Source organism: Elephas maximus, chromosome 20 (assembly GCF_024166365.1).
Source record: "Elephas maximus indicus isolate mEleMax1 chromosome 20, mEleMax1 primary haplotype, whole genome shotgun sequence".
In the NCBI taxonomy this organism is placed as follows: domain Eukaryota; kingdom Metazoa; phylum Chordata; class Mammalia; order Proboscidea; family Elephantidae; genus Elephas; species Elephas maximus.
In genome coordinates, this window is record NC_064838.1 from 56,316,725 (window position 1) to 56,333,582 (window position 16,858).

The 16,858-nt window shown below is 46.9% G+C and overlaps 1 protein-coding gene across 5 annotated transcripts in view; it reads right to left on the bottom strand.

The window, feature by feature from the left end:
* Positions 1–16,858, bottom strand: part of POC1A (POC1 centriolar protein A) — a 79,681-nt gene that overhangs the window by 22,160 nt on the left and 40,663 nt on the right. The window contains exon 10 of one of the 5 annotated variants that reach the window (XM_049862866.1): positions 11,385–11,605. The exons of the other annotated variants lie outside the window; for them this stretch is intronic. Within the exon in view, the coding sequence (XP_049718823.1) occupies positions 11,543–11,605 (63 nt within the window). The 3' untranslated portion in view covers positions 11,385–11,542. Of the gene's footprint in view, positions 1–11,384; positions 11,606–16,858 lie in introns of those variants that run through there. 5 annotated transcript variants of the gene reach the window in all.

The window sequence follows — 16,858 nt, forward strand, 5'->3', positions numbered from 1 at the left end:
CGGAAGAAGAAGGAGAGTCAGGAATAGGAGGAGGATATAGAATGTGTGGCTAACTGCCTGAAAGAACAACTGCCTCCCTTGCCATGAGACCAGCAGACCTGGATGGTGCCCGCATACCATTAGTGAACATTCTGATCAGGTTCCACAGAAGAATCCTGATCAAAAGGGACATCTGAGAACAGAATTTCAAATTCTTATGGAATCTAGACTTTCTGGACTCATGGTGGATAGATGAACCTCTGAAATTATTGATAGTCTTTAAACCTTAAACCAAAAACATCCCCTGAAGTCATCTTAAAATCCAGCAACAGTTTAGCTTAACTAGTTAAAAAAAAGCTGCCTTGAGCATTATACTCTTTTAAGAACTATCTATATAGGATCAAACTGACAAGAGCAACTTGAAAGATTAGATAGGAACCTTATGGGGAAGTGAGTTTATGTTAATGAGGAAGGAACTCAGAAAAGGAGGGTGAGAATGGTTGCACAACTTGAAGAATGTAATCGACGTCACTAAACTGTATGTGAAGAAACTGTTGAATTGGTGTTATGTTTTGATGTGTATATTTTCAACAGGAACAAAATAAAAGAAAAAAGCACATCTCAGAATAGATGGATCTCTTGAGCTTTGTGGAAATCTTACTTGGGGCCCGCAGTCCTCCTCTCTCACCCCACCCTGAGTGGGCTCCTGGACTGCCCCAGAAGGTTAATGTTCTGCCCGCCTCTGTTGCTGCCAGCCCATTGTAGATCACCAGGAGCTCAGTGCTTTGCACACAACAGGAGTTTCATAAATATCAGTGGTTTGATGCTCAGCCCACTCAAACACCTGGGTAGCCCACTCAGAAAATTTCATTTAAAAACAAAGGCAGAACAGCTGGCAGGTCTTCCTTGTGACAAGAAACCAACCCGTGTGTCTCTGAGTTGATTGTGGTCTCGCTTTTTCATCAAGATGCAGGTAATGACAAGGAACTTCCACCTAGGATATAGAAAGCTGGAAAAGTGTTAACCCCACCCTAACAAGAAAAAGACTGTTACTATAAAAGGATACAAACTTTTCTTGAATCAGGGAGCTGAGGCCACAGAGCAACCAATGAGCCTGAAATCTGAGGAAAGACAGATACCTCCAAGGAGAATAGGACATGAGCAAAGCATGGAAGGAGACACCAAGCGCCATATAAGTGGTTAAGAAGTGAGTTAAAAGGCTAACAAGTTACTAAAAGCTGAGTGTGGGCTGGGATGAGAGTGCAGAACTCCTGGGAAGCGTAGGGTTACTGCACCCAAAGGGAATTTGCACCCACCTGCAGGCTCTTTACCACAGGTCTCCACTGGGCACTCACAAGAAAGACTGGGAGCTAAGCAGCAGACCAAAGAAAATCCTCCTTGGATGTACAGGCTTAGAGGAGGGAAGCGGACACAGAAAAGCCTTGAAGTCTCGATAGGGCCCTTTCCCCTACCGAACAAATGCCTTAAGCTACTGGACAAAGGGCAAATATAAAAAAACCCCAGGATACTTGGGGGAGAGTCAGGAAACCATTCTAAGCTGAGATTACTGAAGGTCTCCTATGGCTGGAAGAGGTACAGCACAACTGAGAATGCCCCACTTCTGAGAGTTAGGGGCATAGGACTTGACCAAGATTGAAGCTGACCCAGGACAAGAGACCTCCCCAATCCTCCAGCGCAGAGCTACCAAGCACCAAATAACAAGCAACAGCATCCTACTGCAAGGGGGAAGGGCTAGGACATGAAAACAGACCCCCTCTGAAGGGGCAGATACACAGGGAAGGCCGAAAGCTGAGGGTGGAGCAGGAGCATTGAGAAAAACTCAGTACCCATACCCCAGCCGAAGTACAAGGTAACATTAAACTGAGCTCAACTCCTGACAAGACTGAATATATTTACCTTAGTTTCTACTGCCTTAAATAAAATGTCAGACATTCAATAAAAAAATAGAAGATACAAAAAAGCAAGGCAGGGTGGGGTGGGGAGAAGAACCTCACTGTTAAGAGAAAAGTAATCAACAGACTCAGGCTCAGAGGTTACCCAGATATCGGCACTATCAGACATAAAATTTTAAACAGCTATCATTAACCTGTTAAGGGTCGACTAGAAAAAATGGATCACACACATGCATGGATGGGGAATTTCAGCAGAGAGGTAGAAACCATACGAAAATGTCAAATGCAAATGCTAGAAATAAGAAACCCAGTAACAAGAGATGAAGAATGATTCTGATGGGCTAGTAGTAGGCTCAAACCAGCTGGGGAAAATAAATCAACAACCTTAAAGATAAATTAACAGAAATTCCTCAAACTGAAATACAAGAGAAAAAAAACAGAAAACGGCATATATGAGATTCAGGACAATACCAAATTATCTAACATGCATGTAACTGGAATCCCAGAAAGGAGAACAAGAAAACAGAAATTTCTTATAGTGCAAATTCACTGGTAATGAATTCTCTCAGCTTCTGTTTGCCTGAAAAAAAAAAGTCTCTATTTCCTCTTCATTTTTAAAGGATAATTTTGCTGAGTATAGAATTCGGGGTTGACAGTTTTTTTTTTCCTTTCAGTCCTTTAAAGATGTTACTCCACTGTCTTCTGGCTTGTATAGTTTAATCTGAGAATTCTGTAACTCTTCCGTTTGCTCCTCTGTAGGTGATACGTTCTCCCAGCTCCCAGCTACCTTCAAGCTTTTTTCTCAATCTTTGGTTTTTAGCAGTTTGAATACAATGTCTGGAGTTTTGCTTTGTTTTGTTATCACCCTGTGTCCTAGTTATCTAGTGCTACTATAACAGAAATACCAAAGTGGGTGATTTTAACCAACAGAAATTAATTTTTTCACAGTTTAGGAGGCTAGAAGTCTGAATTCAGGATGTTGCCTCTAGGGTAAGGCTCTGTCGGTTCTGGGAAAAAATTCTCATCTCAGCTTCTGTAGTCTTCTCAACATTCCTTGGCAATCTCCATGTGGCACCTATCTTTCCCCTTTGTGCCTGCTTCTCTCTGTACCTAATCGGTTCTTTTTATATCCAAAGTGTGATTAGGCCTAAGACACACCCTACACTGATAGGACCTCATTAACGTAACAAAGCAAACCTTATTCCCAAACAGGGTTAATCCACAGGTATGGGGTTAGAATTCCAACACATATTTTAGGGGACACAATTCAATATATAACACCCTGCTTGTCATTTCTCTGGGCTTCCTGGATCTCTGGTTTGATATCTTTCATTATTTAAAAAAAATTTTTTGGCCATTATTTTTTTTCATAGCATCACAAAACATGAAATGTTCATGTTAGGTGTTGTACAAATCTAACAATGTATGTACAAAATCTGTATGCTAAAAACTATAAAATACCACTAAGAAAAGTCAACCAAAAACCAAACCCAGTGCCATCGAGTCGATTCCAACTCATAGCGACCCTATAGGACAGAGTAGAACTGCCCCGTAGAGTTTCCAAGGAGCGCCTGGAGGATTTGAACTGCCAACCCTTTGGTTAGCAGCCGTAGCACTTAACCACTACACCACCATGGTTTCCAGAAAAGTCAAAGACCTACATAATTTGAAGAGACATACCATGTTCATGTATTGAAAGGCTCAAAGTTGTTAGGATGTCAGCTCTTCCGCAAATCATCTATATCTTCAATACAATCCCAATCAAAATCTCAGCAGACAAACTAAACCCAAAGCTAGCAGAGGAAGGAAATAATAAAGAATAGTGTTAAGATAAATGAAATAGAGAATTAAAAACAATGAGAAAAATCGATTATACTATTACTTGGTTCTTTTAAAAGATTAACAAAATTGACAAACTTAGACTAAGAAAAAAAGAAGACTCAAATTACTAAATTAAAAAATTAAAGCGGAGATATTACTACCAATTTTACAGAAATTAAAAAAAAAAAAAGATTGTAAGAGAACACTGTAAACCACTGTATACCAGCAAATTAGATACCAAAAACCAAATCAAACCCGTTGCCATTGAGTTGATTCCAACTCATAGCGACCCTACAGGGCAGGGCAGAACTGCCCCACAGAGTTTCCAAGGAGTGCCTGGTGGATTTCAACTGCTGACCCTTTGGTTAGCTGCTGTAGCTCTTAACCACTACGCCACCAGGGTTTCCAAAAATTAGATAACCCAGATGAAATGAACAAATTCCTAGAAATACACAAACTACCAAAACTGACTCAAGAAGAAACAGAAAATCTGAATAGGCTTATAACAAGTAAAGAAACTGAATCAGTACTCAGAACCTTCCAACAAAGAAAAACCCAGAACTGAATGGTTTCACTGGCGAATTCTATCAAACATTTAAAAAGAATTCATATCAACCTTTTAAAAACTCTTCCAAAAATAGAAAAAAAGGGAACACTTCTCAACTCAATCTGTAAGGTCAGTATTGACCTAATACTAACGCCAGATAAAGGTATCACAAGAAATTAAAACTAGGGACTGACACTCTCTATGAATATAGATGCAAAAGTCTTAAACAAAATACTAGGAAACAGAATCCAGCCGCATATTAAAAGGATTATATGTCATCACCAAATAGGATTTATCCCAGGAATGCAAGGATGGTTCGACATATAAAATCAATCCACGTAATATATCACATTCATAGGACGGAGTGAAACAACCACATGATCATCTCAGCTGATGCAGAAAAGGCATTTGACAAAACCCAACACTTTCATGATAAAAAAAATCTCCATAAACTAGTGGTGGTCCAAACCCACCCAGAGGTACCCCAGAAGACAGGCCTGGTGATCTACTTCCTTAAAACCCTAATGGGATACAAGGGGTCACATGAGTTGGAATCTACTCGATGGCAACTAACAATAATTCGCAGATACATGGTCTTATATATAGAAAATCCTGTAAGATTCCACAAGAAAGCTACTGGAGCCAATAAATTAATTCAGTAAATCAACACACAAAAACAAGTTGTGTTTCTATATACAAGCAATGAACAATCTGAAATAAAAATTAAGAAAACGATCCCATTTACAGGAGCCTTGACAGTCACGGGCAAGGTCTGTGTACACCTGGCCAGCAGGCGGGGTGGCTGGAGCTTTACCATAAAGATATGAGCTGATTTGACAGAACATCTCTCTTGGGTGGGTAGGATGGTCAATTATTAACACCTGTTCAAGGTAGAAATTTCCCCTTTTCTTTTAATTTCCAACACTGGACCTTGTCCTCTGCCTGGCCAGCTCCAGAAATTAAAACTCTGTAACAGACAAAAGCATCCAGGAACAAGTCCATGGGCTCGAGTCTGGGCCAGAGAGGCCAAGAGCTGAGCTGTCTTACTGGTACCCTCCTTGTACATACCCAGGTAGGCAGCCTGTTCAGCTACTAAAAACACCAAAGCACATCACTGTTTCCAAAGCAGGGCTGAGTACAAAAGTGGAGAGATGGGGACACACATACACGCACGTACATCCCCATAATTAAATCTTTTCAACCTAATCTTTCATTGAATTATTCACCAGCTAGTCTGCTAAGTGAGGAGGTGGAGACTGATAGACCCAAGTCCTTATCCCAGGCCTTTGGCTTCAGTGATTTGCCGTCATGAAAAGTTCATATGCTCTAGGATGGCTATTATCAGAAAACCAGAAACTAACAGGTGCTGGTGAGGATGTGGAGAAGCTGGAACCCTCATGCACTGTTGGTGGGGATCTAAAATGGTGTAGCCGCTGCGGAAAACGATTTGGCAGTTCCTCAAAAAGTTAAACAAAGAGTTACCATATGACCAGCAATTCCACTGCTAAAAGTATGTCCATCAACACAAGAATGGATAAACAAAACGTGGCATATCCATACAATGGAATATTACCCAGTCATGAGAAAGAGAGTTCTGGGGATTACGGTTTCCAAATGCAGAAAGCCAGAGGGTCACATGCTACGATACTGATGAACCTTGAAAACATCATGCTGACTGAAATACGTCAGACACAAAATGACCAATATTGTACAACCCACTTATGGGAAATATCTAGAATAGACAAATGGATAGACACAAAAGTTTATTAGTGGTTACCAGGGCCTGGGGACAGAGGGGGCATTGCCCAAGCGGTACCGAGTTGACGTTTGTGGTGAGGAAAAGCTTTTGGAAAGATAGCGGTGATGGCTGCACAATGTGGTGAATATAATTAATTTCACTGAATTGTACACAAAAAACGGTTAAAATGGCAAATTTTTTATTATATAAAAAATTTTTTAAATGTTCTAAAAGTGAATAGGCTATGAAGTGGAAACAGGCAGGGCCATTCTTTCAAATCAAAGCTCCAAAGAAGCCCGGTACTGCATTCCCCACACTTATCTGTGGAATAGATCTACTACAGCCTTGTTTGCCCTATAATTCAGGCTTCAGGCCTAGAGTCCAAGAAGAGAGGAAACCTCTGGTTCTAAACATAGCCCTGAACCCAAGAGGCCTTCTGGTTTCTTAAAATCATCTAATTGTTTGGCAACCTGGCCAACATTGTTCCAAGCCAGCCCAAGTAGGAGTATGGGGTTTGGTTACTGCTGCTGGCTTTTATCTAGAGGGTATGAACATGCAAGTGTGCTGTCACACCTTCCCTATGCCAGGAGTCGGGTGGTTGCTGGGCCATTTGTGACATACAGAGGGAGCCAAGAGACTCAGGGACACAGGGCTGGGTGGCCACACAGCACCCTCCACCTAGCCTCTGAACTGAAACAGATGCTCCATGACTACAGATCACAGCCAGGTCTCAGAGTCACTGGACCACATGCCCCACCTATGGGAAATAGAGGGTGGGTCTAAAGTGAAGGAGGAGGGATCTGCATACCTGACCCACCCTGGTTCCAGGCCTTGTCACACACAGAGCCAGAGCCACCCAGGTCCCAGGGGCACAGGCAGCTTGGCCCACCTCCTCATCTCATGGTTGGCTCATTCAGATGGTGGCCCCTTTGAGGCAGGGATCACAGATGCCTGCCCCACCCTTATCACAGTGTCAGCCACAGGCCTGCCTCGCATGTGGGAGCTGTTACAATGAACAAACAAAGGAGTCCCACTCTCCTCACCCAGGCCCAAGGCCAAGACAGGGGGCCCCAGCCCCAAGGCTGCGACAGGCTCAAGCCACACTTGGGCTCAACTCCCAGCAATTTTCTGCCGACTCCCCAGCCTCACTCTCCAAGGGTCTCTAAGTATCTCCCCATACAAGCAGAGAGATTAAAAAGCTAAAATTTTCAAAGGAATGAAAGGATTGCCTTGGTAGGCAGGAAATGGAAAGTTATCCCAGTGGCCATATATGCCCAAGGAAGTGGAGCTGAGGGCGTGGGGGTGTCTGTGTGACTGAGATGACATGCACTGGTGAAGGTAGCCTTGAAAAGAAGGGAGCAAAGCGGAAAGGTGAGAGGAAGGCTAAGCAATTTCAAACCGGTGGCAGCTGCAAGGAAGCAAGCAGACACAACCATCATACAGTGAGAACAATCCTGGGCACAGAGGAGGTCCCTGGCCCTCTTTCCTGGAGGGGCTCAGAGGGGCAGGAGCACGACCCCAGGCCTTTAGGGGCTGAAGCCCACCAGGTCATTGCACCTGTTACAGACATAATAACACTGGTGGGCAGCAAGGTAGAGCTCAGCAGGTAGGGACCACAGGTGAGAAGGAGTGAGGAGGGTGGTGGGTCCAGGACCCTACACAGTCCACAGAAGCCTTGGGAGGCAGTGGGTCCCTCATAGGTCTACACCCCTGCTGGGAGGCGGCTGCTCATGGCCTGGAATCTGCCCTAGAGTTCTCAGAGCAGATGCGCCCTGGAGCATTCTCAGACATGTCCACATCTACAAGCAGACAAACCCACCCGCAGCCCCCATGCTGGTGACAAATATTTTTGTAAAAGCACTCCTCTGCGCACAGCCCATATTCACCTCAGGGCTGGCTCTTGGTCAATCAGTTCCATCAACATTACCCAGGGTTCCTGCAGGCTGGATGTTGAGTGCCTTAGGTTACCTACCCCTATCTGGACACAGAAATGTGTCCCCTCCCCAGCACAGATGGCTGGACTATGGCACCCTGGGAGGGAGAAGACCAAGGATTCTCATAAAGCCCAGTGTTAACTGTCGTTTTTTTTTTTTTTTTTTCTTTTTAAATTAAACTGTTTCAAACTAATTTTAAATTTAGAAAAAAGTTGGAAATAGTGCAGAGAGGTTCCATATATCCTTCCCCTAGTGTTAACATCTTACATAACCGTAATACAATGACCAGAACCAGAAAATTACCATTGGTACAATACCATTAACCAAACTGAGGACTCCATTTGAACTTTACCAGTTTTTTTTTTTTTTTAACTAATATCCTTGGATTTTAAAGTTCCAGAATCCTATCCAGGATCTCATTGCATTTAGTTATTTCTGCTCAGTCTCCTGCGATCCATGTCAGTTCCTAATTCTTCCCTTGTCTTTCATGACCTTGACACTTTTGAAGACGAAGTTATTTTGTCAAATGCCCCTCAATTTAGGCTTGTCTGATGTTTTCTCAGGATTGAGGTTATGCGCAAGAACACCACCAAAGTGATGTGCATCCTACCATGGGGTTCGTGACAGTGACATGACTTATTATTGCTGGTGCATTGACCCTGACCAACGGTGACACCGACTGTTCTGCTAGGTTTCTTCACTGCGAAGTCGCTACCTTCCTCTCTGTAGTTATTAGGCATCTTGGGGTACTGTGGGTTTTTAAAAGGAAACAGGTTGCTGTCATCACAAGCTCAGTGTGTCAGCCCAGCCTGCTGACGGCTGCAGCTGCCCCACAGATGAGAGGCGTCTAATGAAGATGAGCGGCAGAGCTGACTTCTCGGGAAGATGCTGAAGCTCTCGGTGACAAAGAGGAACAGAAGCGGTTTATTTATAGATCCACTTGAAGACAGCTCATTGTAACTACTGGAGTTGAATTTTTAAAACCCCGGGAACAAAGGCTGGCTATTTTAAACTCCCCTTGCACTTAGTTCAATGGAGAGTGTTAGAGCCACCAACCACACCCTGGGCATCACTCCCAGGCTCTGTAATTCATATTTTGTACAGCATCACAGGACTCGAGCAAAGCCTGCTGACAGATAGCTGGGCTGGCTCTGCCCAACCCGAGGGCCTCCCAGGGCCAGAGCCCCTCCCCACCATCCCAGGCTGCCCAGGGAGAAGTCAGGGGAGGCTGCTTCCGTCTCTTGGCATCTCCGGCCTCCCTTTTCCTGAGGAATGAAGTCAAATACAGATGTTGTGAACCAAGGTCACATCACCTCCCCCCCTCCCCCAGCTGTGAAGAGGGACAGCTCCCCCCAGAGGAGGCCTGTCCCCAGGACAGCTGGCAGTAGCTGGCCCACCTGCCAGGCACAGCTTCAGGCAGCAACAAGGAAGGGCATCCTGGAGCTCATAGGACAAAGCCAGCCCTGATGACAGTGGGAGGGTGATGCCAGTCCAAATGCTGCCCATGTGCTGAGCTCGACTGCGGCTCCGGGGCAAGTACCGCAACGCCCCGAGCATCAGAACCACAAACAGGAGGCAGGTATGTGGGCTTCCTCAAAGCTCCCCACGGCTTTATTTGAACAAAATCACAGAACAACAGTTTTGACACAATAAGGAGGTTGTAAACATGTCTTAGGTATCTTATAAGAAATTATTAGTTTTGTTGGGTGTGATAACAAAATTCTTAGTTTTGTTGAATGCGGTTATTTAACCCAGAAAAATCCTTATTTAGGGTGAAATGACATTCTCTGGGAGTAAAAAGTAATATTCTAACTCTTCCTCTAAAAAATATGGGGGGCCAAATGTTGAAGCTGGGTGAGGGGGTCAACGGGAATTTGTTGTATCATTCTCTCTAGTTTTTATGCTAGCTTGAAAATGTCTATAATACAAAGGAATTTTGTTCCGCTTCAATAAAAAAAAAGCTTCCTGGGTGACTTGAATGAGTTATGGAGTTGAGGCCAGGCAAGCAGGACCCCAAAAGGAAGTGGAGACAGAGCCTCCCACCCACCAGCACCCTGGTATTTTCAAGTATAGGAGGCAGATGACTACCTAAATTCATGGAAACTGCAGATCAGCCTTTGGCACTGCCACAGAAAAAGGCCCTGATGGCACTGAGAGTATTCAGCGAACCCTGCAGCAAAGTCTGGACCTTCAAAGAAACTAATTTTAAGATAATCTCCATGGAAACCATCTATTCTGATTTTTTCCATGGTAACCAATGGGAACATAAATACAAGAATTATCCAACACCCTTACACCACATGGGCCACGCTGCCATCCAATCTGGAAAAATATAAACTCCAAAGGGCTCTTTCCCATTTAAGATGAAAAGAGGTATCTTAAACTTCTAGTCTAGGCCTACATGCCAATCTTACCTGCACATTCTACCACCTCTTTCTGAGCCCGCTGCCCAGTCACTGCCCACACCACCCCATGCCACCTACCTCCAAACTGACAAACCAGGCCAGAAAGTGCTTCCTTCATTTAGCCTGGGACCACAGAAAATGCCAAAAGGAAAGAGCCAGAACCTCCCTCTAGCCTCAAAAACTCAGGCCATGCTCCCCACAGACTGCAGGCATTATGTCCACATAATTCCACTCTCCTGAGCATCCTGTGTACCAGGCACCTGCTGGGCACTGTGGGGAGAGCAAGACCCCAGCCCCACAGTGGGACAGACTAGGCCTGCAAATAACTGACAAGGGGAGAGGGGCTAGTCCAGGAAGGAGAGGGCTCTGTGTAGGTGGAGCAGGAAGCATTCACAGACTGCTGACCTCCCGGGAGGCTGCACAGAGGAGGGCCTTCTGGACAGGGAGGGAAAGGATGAGCACTACTTGGGCTGGGGAACACGGGGGGCAGGTGGTCCAAAGAACCAGTCAGACTTAGCAACTGGGTTTATTTCTGCATATGGCTCAATATCTTCCATTTTTGGTTTCTAGGTTTGAGAAACAGCATGTGTTATGGATTAAATTGTGTCCCGCCAAAACATGTGTTGTAAATCCTAACTCCTATACCTGTGGTCACAATCCCATTTGGGACTGGGTTTTCATTTGTTATGTTAATGAGGTGGGATCACTGCAGGGTGTGTCTTGAGTCAATTTCTTTTGAGATATAAAAGAAGCAGATTGAGGAAGTAGAGATGGGGGAAGAGAGATGCCACACCACATGAAGATCACTGTGGAACCAAGGAACCAGGACCTTCTCCCAAATCTGACAGAGAGAAAAGGTCTTCCCTCAGAGCTGGTGCCCTGAATTTGGACTTCTAGCCTCCTAAACTATGAGAAAATAAATTTCTGTTTGTTAAAGCCACCCACTTGTGATATTTATGTTACAGCAGCACTAGATAATTAAGACAGCATAGAACCAAAAACAGACAGAGAGAGGAAAAGAGGAAGGAAGGAGGACTCTCACACGCCAAAGGCCTCAGTTCTTGCCCACCCTCTGCTTTGGACCCCACACTTGGCTCAATACTCTTCTTGTGGCCTCTGCTGGCTCTTGTGTGGAGAGGGGATTTATCAACGTGGCTTGACAGGACTATAGATTGCTTCTCATCACCATCAGCAAAATGGCAGCATCACCTCAGGGGTTCCAGGAGCTTGAGGCCTGCGGCTTGCCCTTGTCCAGGGGCCACGTATACCTTGGGTTAAAGCAACAAAAGGTCAAGATCCCAATGTCTTCTGCCTTGTGATTTTGGCTCATTTCCCAAAGCACAATAGACATGGGAGAATCTACCCTGGACTCTCCATTTATTCTCATGCTTTAACTGCCAGAAGAAAAACCAAAAACAGTTCTGGACTCTTTAAAGACGTAACAGAGCTCTCAAAGGGGTGTGTGTACCCAGGTTTATGTGCCAACTGTATCCGGACATACCCACAGCTGCATATGAGGGCCTCCAGGTCTCATGTGGATCCCAGAGTCAGGCTCTTCCATCTTCATCCATTGTGTCTGTGATAATATGCCTTGCCCTGGATTTCTGAGCATGCGCCTCCTGCTGGTTTAAGCCATTAAGCAGGCCTGCCTTCCTAAGTACCATGCAGCTCTCCTCTGGATAGGGATGTACTTCCTTGTGGAATCGATGAAAATTTCCAGTGGCAGGAAACTCCCATCTGCCCCCACCTACCCACCCACCCACGGGGCAGCTCAGAGAAGAGGGTTCTAGCTCCTGTCCCATTCCACAGCCCCATCCTCTTGCTGCTGTTGCTGTCATCGCTGTTTCAGGGTTTTCCCTACTCCTGCTACCTAGTGGCACTTCCCAAAAAGGTTCTACAAATAAGACCTTCCTCCAGGGGTTAAATGTGGAGCCATAGCACCAGACCATTTCAGGCTTAGGGTCAGAGACTTCCACCTATTCCTGGCCTAGGCACCCACGTGCAAGGCGAGAGAGAGGAGGCAGGAACCCTGAGACAGCAGGAGAGACATCAAGGACAAAGCAGGAGGCCTGGACAGTGTGGCTTCCAGAAAAAGGGACTAGACTGATGGCAGCAGGACTGATGGACTTGGTACAGGAGCGAGGGCTATAGGGAGTCACAGTCTCTTACTGATGTCCCCAGCTGGTAATAAAACCACACATCAGCTTAGTCAGTTGTAAATAGAGCCCACTGGGTGCCTTTGGGTTTAAAGGGCCCAAAGGGCAGCACTGAAAAATTTTTTTTAACATTGTACTGAGATTAGAACCAAGGCCATGTCTCTTTCCTCTTCTGAAAAGAGGCAGACTACAGGGGACTGAAAAATACCAATCCTCCAGTTGCCTTTCCCAAGCTACAGCCCGTACGAACTCACAGCAACTTCCCAGGAGGGGCAGCGACTCTTCTTCCCCCCACCTCCATACCCAGAATGCTATGGTCACCATTCGCTAGACTATTTTCCAACAGACGGCCGGTTCATAAACCAGTTCACAAAGCGGGTCGCTGGACCAGGAGCACCAGCTAGGAACTTGTTAGAAATGCAAATTCTCTGCTCAATCAGATACCCTGAGGGTTGGACCCAGCCAGCTGTGCCTTAGCAAGCCCTCAGGGTGATTGTGACACTGGCTAAAGAACCTCTCCAAGAGGCTTAATACAACAAACGTCAAATGTTAAAAGGCCTGTCTCCTCAGGATCACTGCCTGGGTGCCCAGAGAGCGCCTCCTGATGTATTTCTGTGACTACTGTCCTTGTACTTGTCAAAGGCAAACCCCTCTCTTTAAAGAAACACAGTAATGATTGAACATGTAACTGGCAGTGGCTCTGAGCCATCTCCCTGGCAAGTCGGCTGGGGCTTCTGGAAGGAAAGAAGACAGGCCCCTGCCTGCTTCCCAGTAGTGGACATGACAAGTCGGAAACAGAGGGAAGGGCCCAGCCCCCCAACTTGGGCCCTGGGCCTAGGGTGGCCCCTCTGCCAAGAGCAAAGGAGCCTGTGGTGCTCTTGGACTTTGCTTAGCCATCTTACCCACCAGCCACTGCCCAAGCAGGCTTTGCTCCAAGTGGGAAATGTAAAAAAAAAAAAAAAAATCTGATGAGTAGTTGGTAACAAATATCAACCCTTCTGTATTTCTAGTCTCTTCTCTCTTCCCACTGAAACTAAGAAACCCAGAGCACTTTTCATGACTTCCTTGTAGGTAAAGATGAGAAAAAGGCAACTCTTCCGGTCTGAAACTCTGCCACTGCTCTGTGCTGGGTTGCTTTTATATGGCCTTTCTCGCCATGGTCTTGTGACTCCCACCCAATGACTGGGTGGGACTATGCAAATGAGGTGCTTGTAGCCCACCAAGGCCATTGGACAGCTTGCTAATAATGCAAATAAGCTGCACGGCACCCTTGGGGGTGGGTAGGACCATGCAAGTAAGGTGTAAGGAACCCTAACGAGGGGACCTCACTACCACCAAAAAGACGAGCTGGGAGTGGAATGCATCCTTTGGACCCAGGGTCCCTGCACTGAGAATTTCCTAGACCAGAAGACAGAGGCAGCTGTAACACTGGAGATGCTGCAAGACAGCAAGAAACAGCAGCAGGGGGAGCAGTGGCAGAGAAACAGTGGCAGCAGAACCAGGAGACCAGCATGAGATGGCACAGTGGGATTCCCGGACCACAGAGCAAGGTGGTTACAGTGGTCATGCAGAACCACAGAGCAAGAAAGCTGAGCGCCTTCAGGCAAGAGGCTTCCTGGAGGAGCAGGGTGCCTCTGGGCTGTTATCAGGGAGCTCAACAGCTTTGTAACACTTTCCCAAGCGAAGCAGAGGCCAGCCAGAGGGCCCAGGGATTGAGGGAGAGGCCTGCCTGTGAGCACAGCCGAGGAGCTGTCCTGACCAAATAACTGTATCTTGAGTCATTACTGATCCTGAATTGTAACCTGTTACTTCTCTAATAAACCTGATAATTATAAGTATGGTCTTTGAGTTCTGTGTGGCCATAGCAATGAATTATTGAACCAGCAGGGAAGTAGAGAGTGCCACGGGAGGGCCAGCTGCTGTCAGAAATGGTAAAAAGACTGAGGGTGGAAGTATGTCTGACCTCCACCTCATAGGAATCAGTCATGCGCTGATGTTTATGGTGACTCTCTCTCCTCCCTCCTGTGAAGTTAGACAAGGAGACTGGACAACACTGCTGCCACACCATTTTTACAGCCATTGAGAGTCAGCGAATGCCAGGCCAGAAACTTCTGTTCTCCGGAAAGAGATCAAAGTCCTCTGTGCTCCCAGATGAGAAAGCAAATCTATGTGGTGGGTGGAAACAGCCTCTTCCCCACCTCCCCACCCCCATGACTCCCCAGGGCAAGGTGCCTGGGGTGAGACCCAATCTTGAACAGCCACCACAGGCGCCCAGCACCTCTAGATCCTTAACACAGGATGAAATCTAGTGCCAGGAGTCTCTGGTCCAGGAGCTGGGGTTCAACAACCCTAAGTCAAGCCCACTCCTGTGGTGGCGCCAAATGGAAACATGGAGCCTGAGGCATGAACATAAGAGGTGGCTGAGGCCTCGCCCTCAGAGCCAGAAGGACGAGGAAACAGCAGGCCGTCCTCAGAGAAGGATGAGGCTGCAGGCTCAAGCCAGACATTCTTAGCTGACCGCATCTCCTTCCTGGGGGATGGTTCTAGCATCAAGAATCTGGGAGTCCTGGGCACCTGAGGTAGCTGCTCAAGATCTGGGTTCTCACCCCAGACACTTTGCCCTAGTCAATCACAGAAGTGAGTGGGGAAGGACCACTGATGCCTGCAGGGGTCCAAAGCTCACTGTGGAACAAGGACCACTTGCTGAGAGTAGTCAACTGAAAATTCTCCTGGTCAGAACCACCCACCCCCACCTGCTTGCCCTCATCCCAGTCACTTTGACTGGGCAGGGCAGGGGCCACCTAACTCTCAATCAGACAGAGGAGGGAAAAGGAACATCTTAAAACAGCTAAAGCCTGGTGAGTACTAGCCACGTGCCAGACACAGTCCAAGTGCCTGCTTGGCACGCCCCATCTCATGCGATCTCCAGAGGAGGACCCAGCACCTCCCGATGTGACAGAGAGGAAATGGCCTCATGGAGGTCAGGCCATGCACCCAGGGTCACAGCCTAGGCGAGGCAAAGGCAAGATTCAAGTGTAAGTTTGCTTAAGTTAGGACCCAGGCTCTTAACCACAGATGAGATTTTCCCCTTAAAATGAGGAGGTCTTTTTTTTTTCGAGAGCCAAGGGGAAAAAAGTCCTTGGCCCCAGAACTCAAGGTCACCATCAGAACCGAGGGCAGCCAGCCCTGAGAACTCAGGAAGCGATTCTGTTTTTCAGTTTCAGGGAATTATCTAGAACTCTGCGTTCTTCCCCTCCCACCCCAGCCCGCAGAACCTGCCTTCCCAGTTGCATAACGGGCCCTCACATGCTTGGAGGGAGGCAAGAGTAGATCAGACAAATGCATCTTTGCTATTTAAAAACTGTTATTTAAAAGTGGTCAAAAAATGCTTCTGCGGTTGAGGCAGAAGTTGGCCCTATGGTGGCTGGGCTTGGAGGGGCAGGTGCTGTGCCTCATGGACAGACCCAAGGCACAGACAACAGTAGAGTGTAAGAACCCGTGGGGATATACACAGAGGGGGCGAGGAGCCAGGCCATGGCAGAGAACAGAGGGAGGCACCCACCCTCGAAAACACCGGCAGGAGCCCGCTCCGATAGCTCCCTGAACCCCACCTTGCCCTGTGCAGGGCACCCGTCTCGCCGCAGTGGCCCCTCCAAGCCTCCTCCAGCCTTGACACCTGTCATGCCCTGCCCACCCAGCCTATAGCACGGGCGTCAATCCTTCCTCTGCAACCTTCAAAGCAGAGAATGCTCCCCAGCCACAAGCCCTGAAATCCCGCCTCATGCACAATTCTGCCAAAAATAGAGGGAAAATGGAATCCATTATTCTCATTCTGAATGTCTGGGAAGTGGCTTTTGCTTTGCAATACGAAATGTGCCTAAAAATAAGCCGTGCATTTCAGCCAGCAGTTGAAAATAGCACCGTGCAGTGAACGGAGCTCAGTGCGGAGTGGGCTCAAGGACAGCCTTCATCCAAGAATGAGCGCTGAGACACCACAGCCACGGCAGGGCATTTCCAGGGCACGGGGACGGCTGCAGGCTCCCAGAGCTGCCCAGGTCCTATCTACGGTGGGTCTGCCCCACTGGCTTTCGACTGCCACGCTGGAACTGGCACGTGGCCAGGAATTCAAGAGTTAGCACCTGGCCCAACTGGCTTCCTAAAATTCCCAAATGTGGCTTCATAACCTGAGGCCCAGATTCCTGAGCCCCTGGAGCAGCCACCCTGATCAGTCACCAAACCCCTCACCAGATGTTATCTCAGAGCTGGGAAGCGCTTGGGCAGGTAGGGCAAGAACAACTCTAACCAAGCTGCTACAGGCAAAAGGTCCTTTTTCCTTGTTTACCATCACCTCTGCAGAATCCCAAA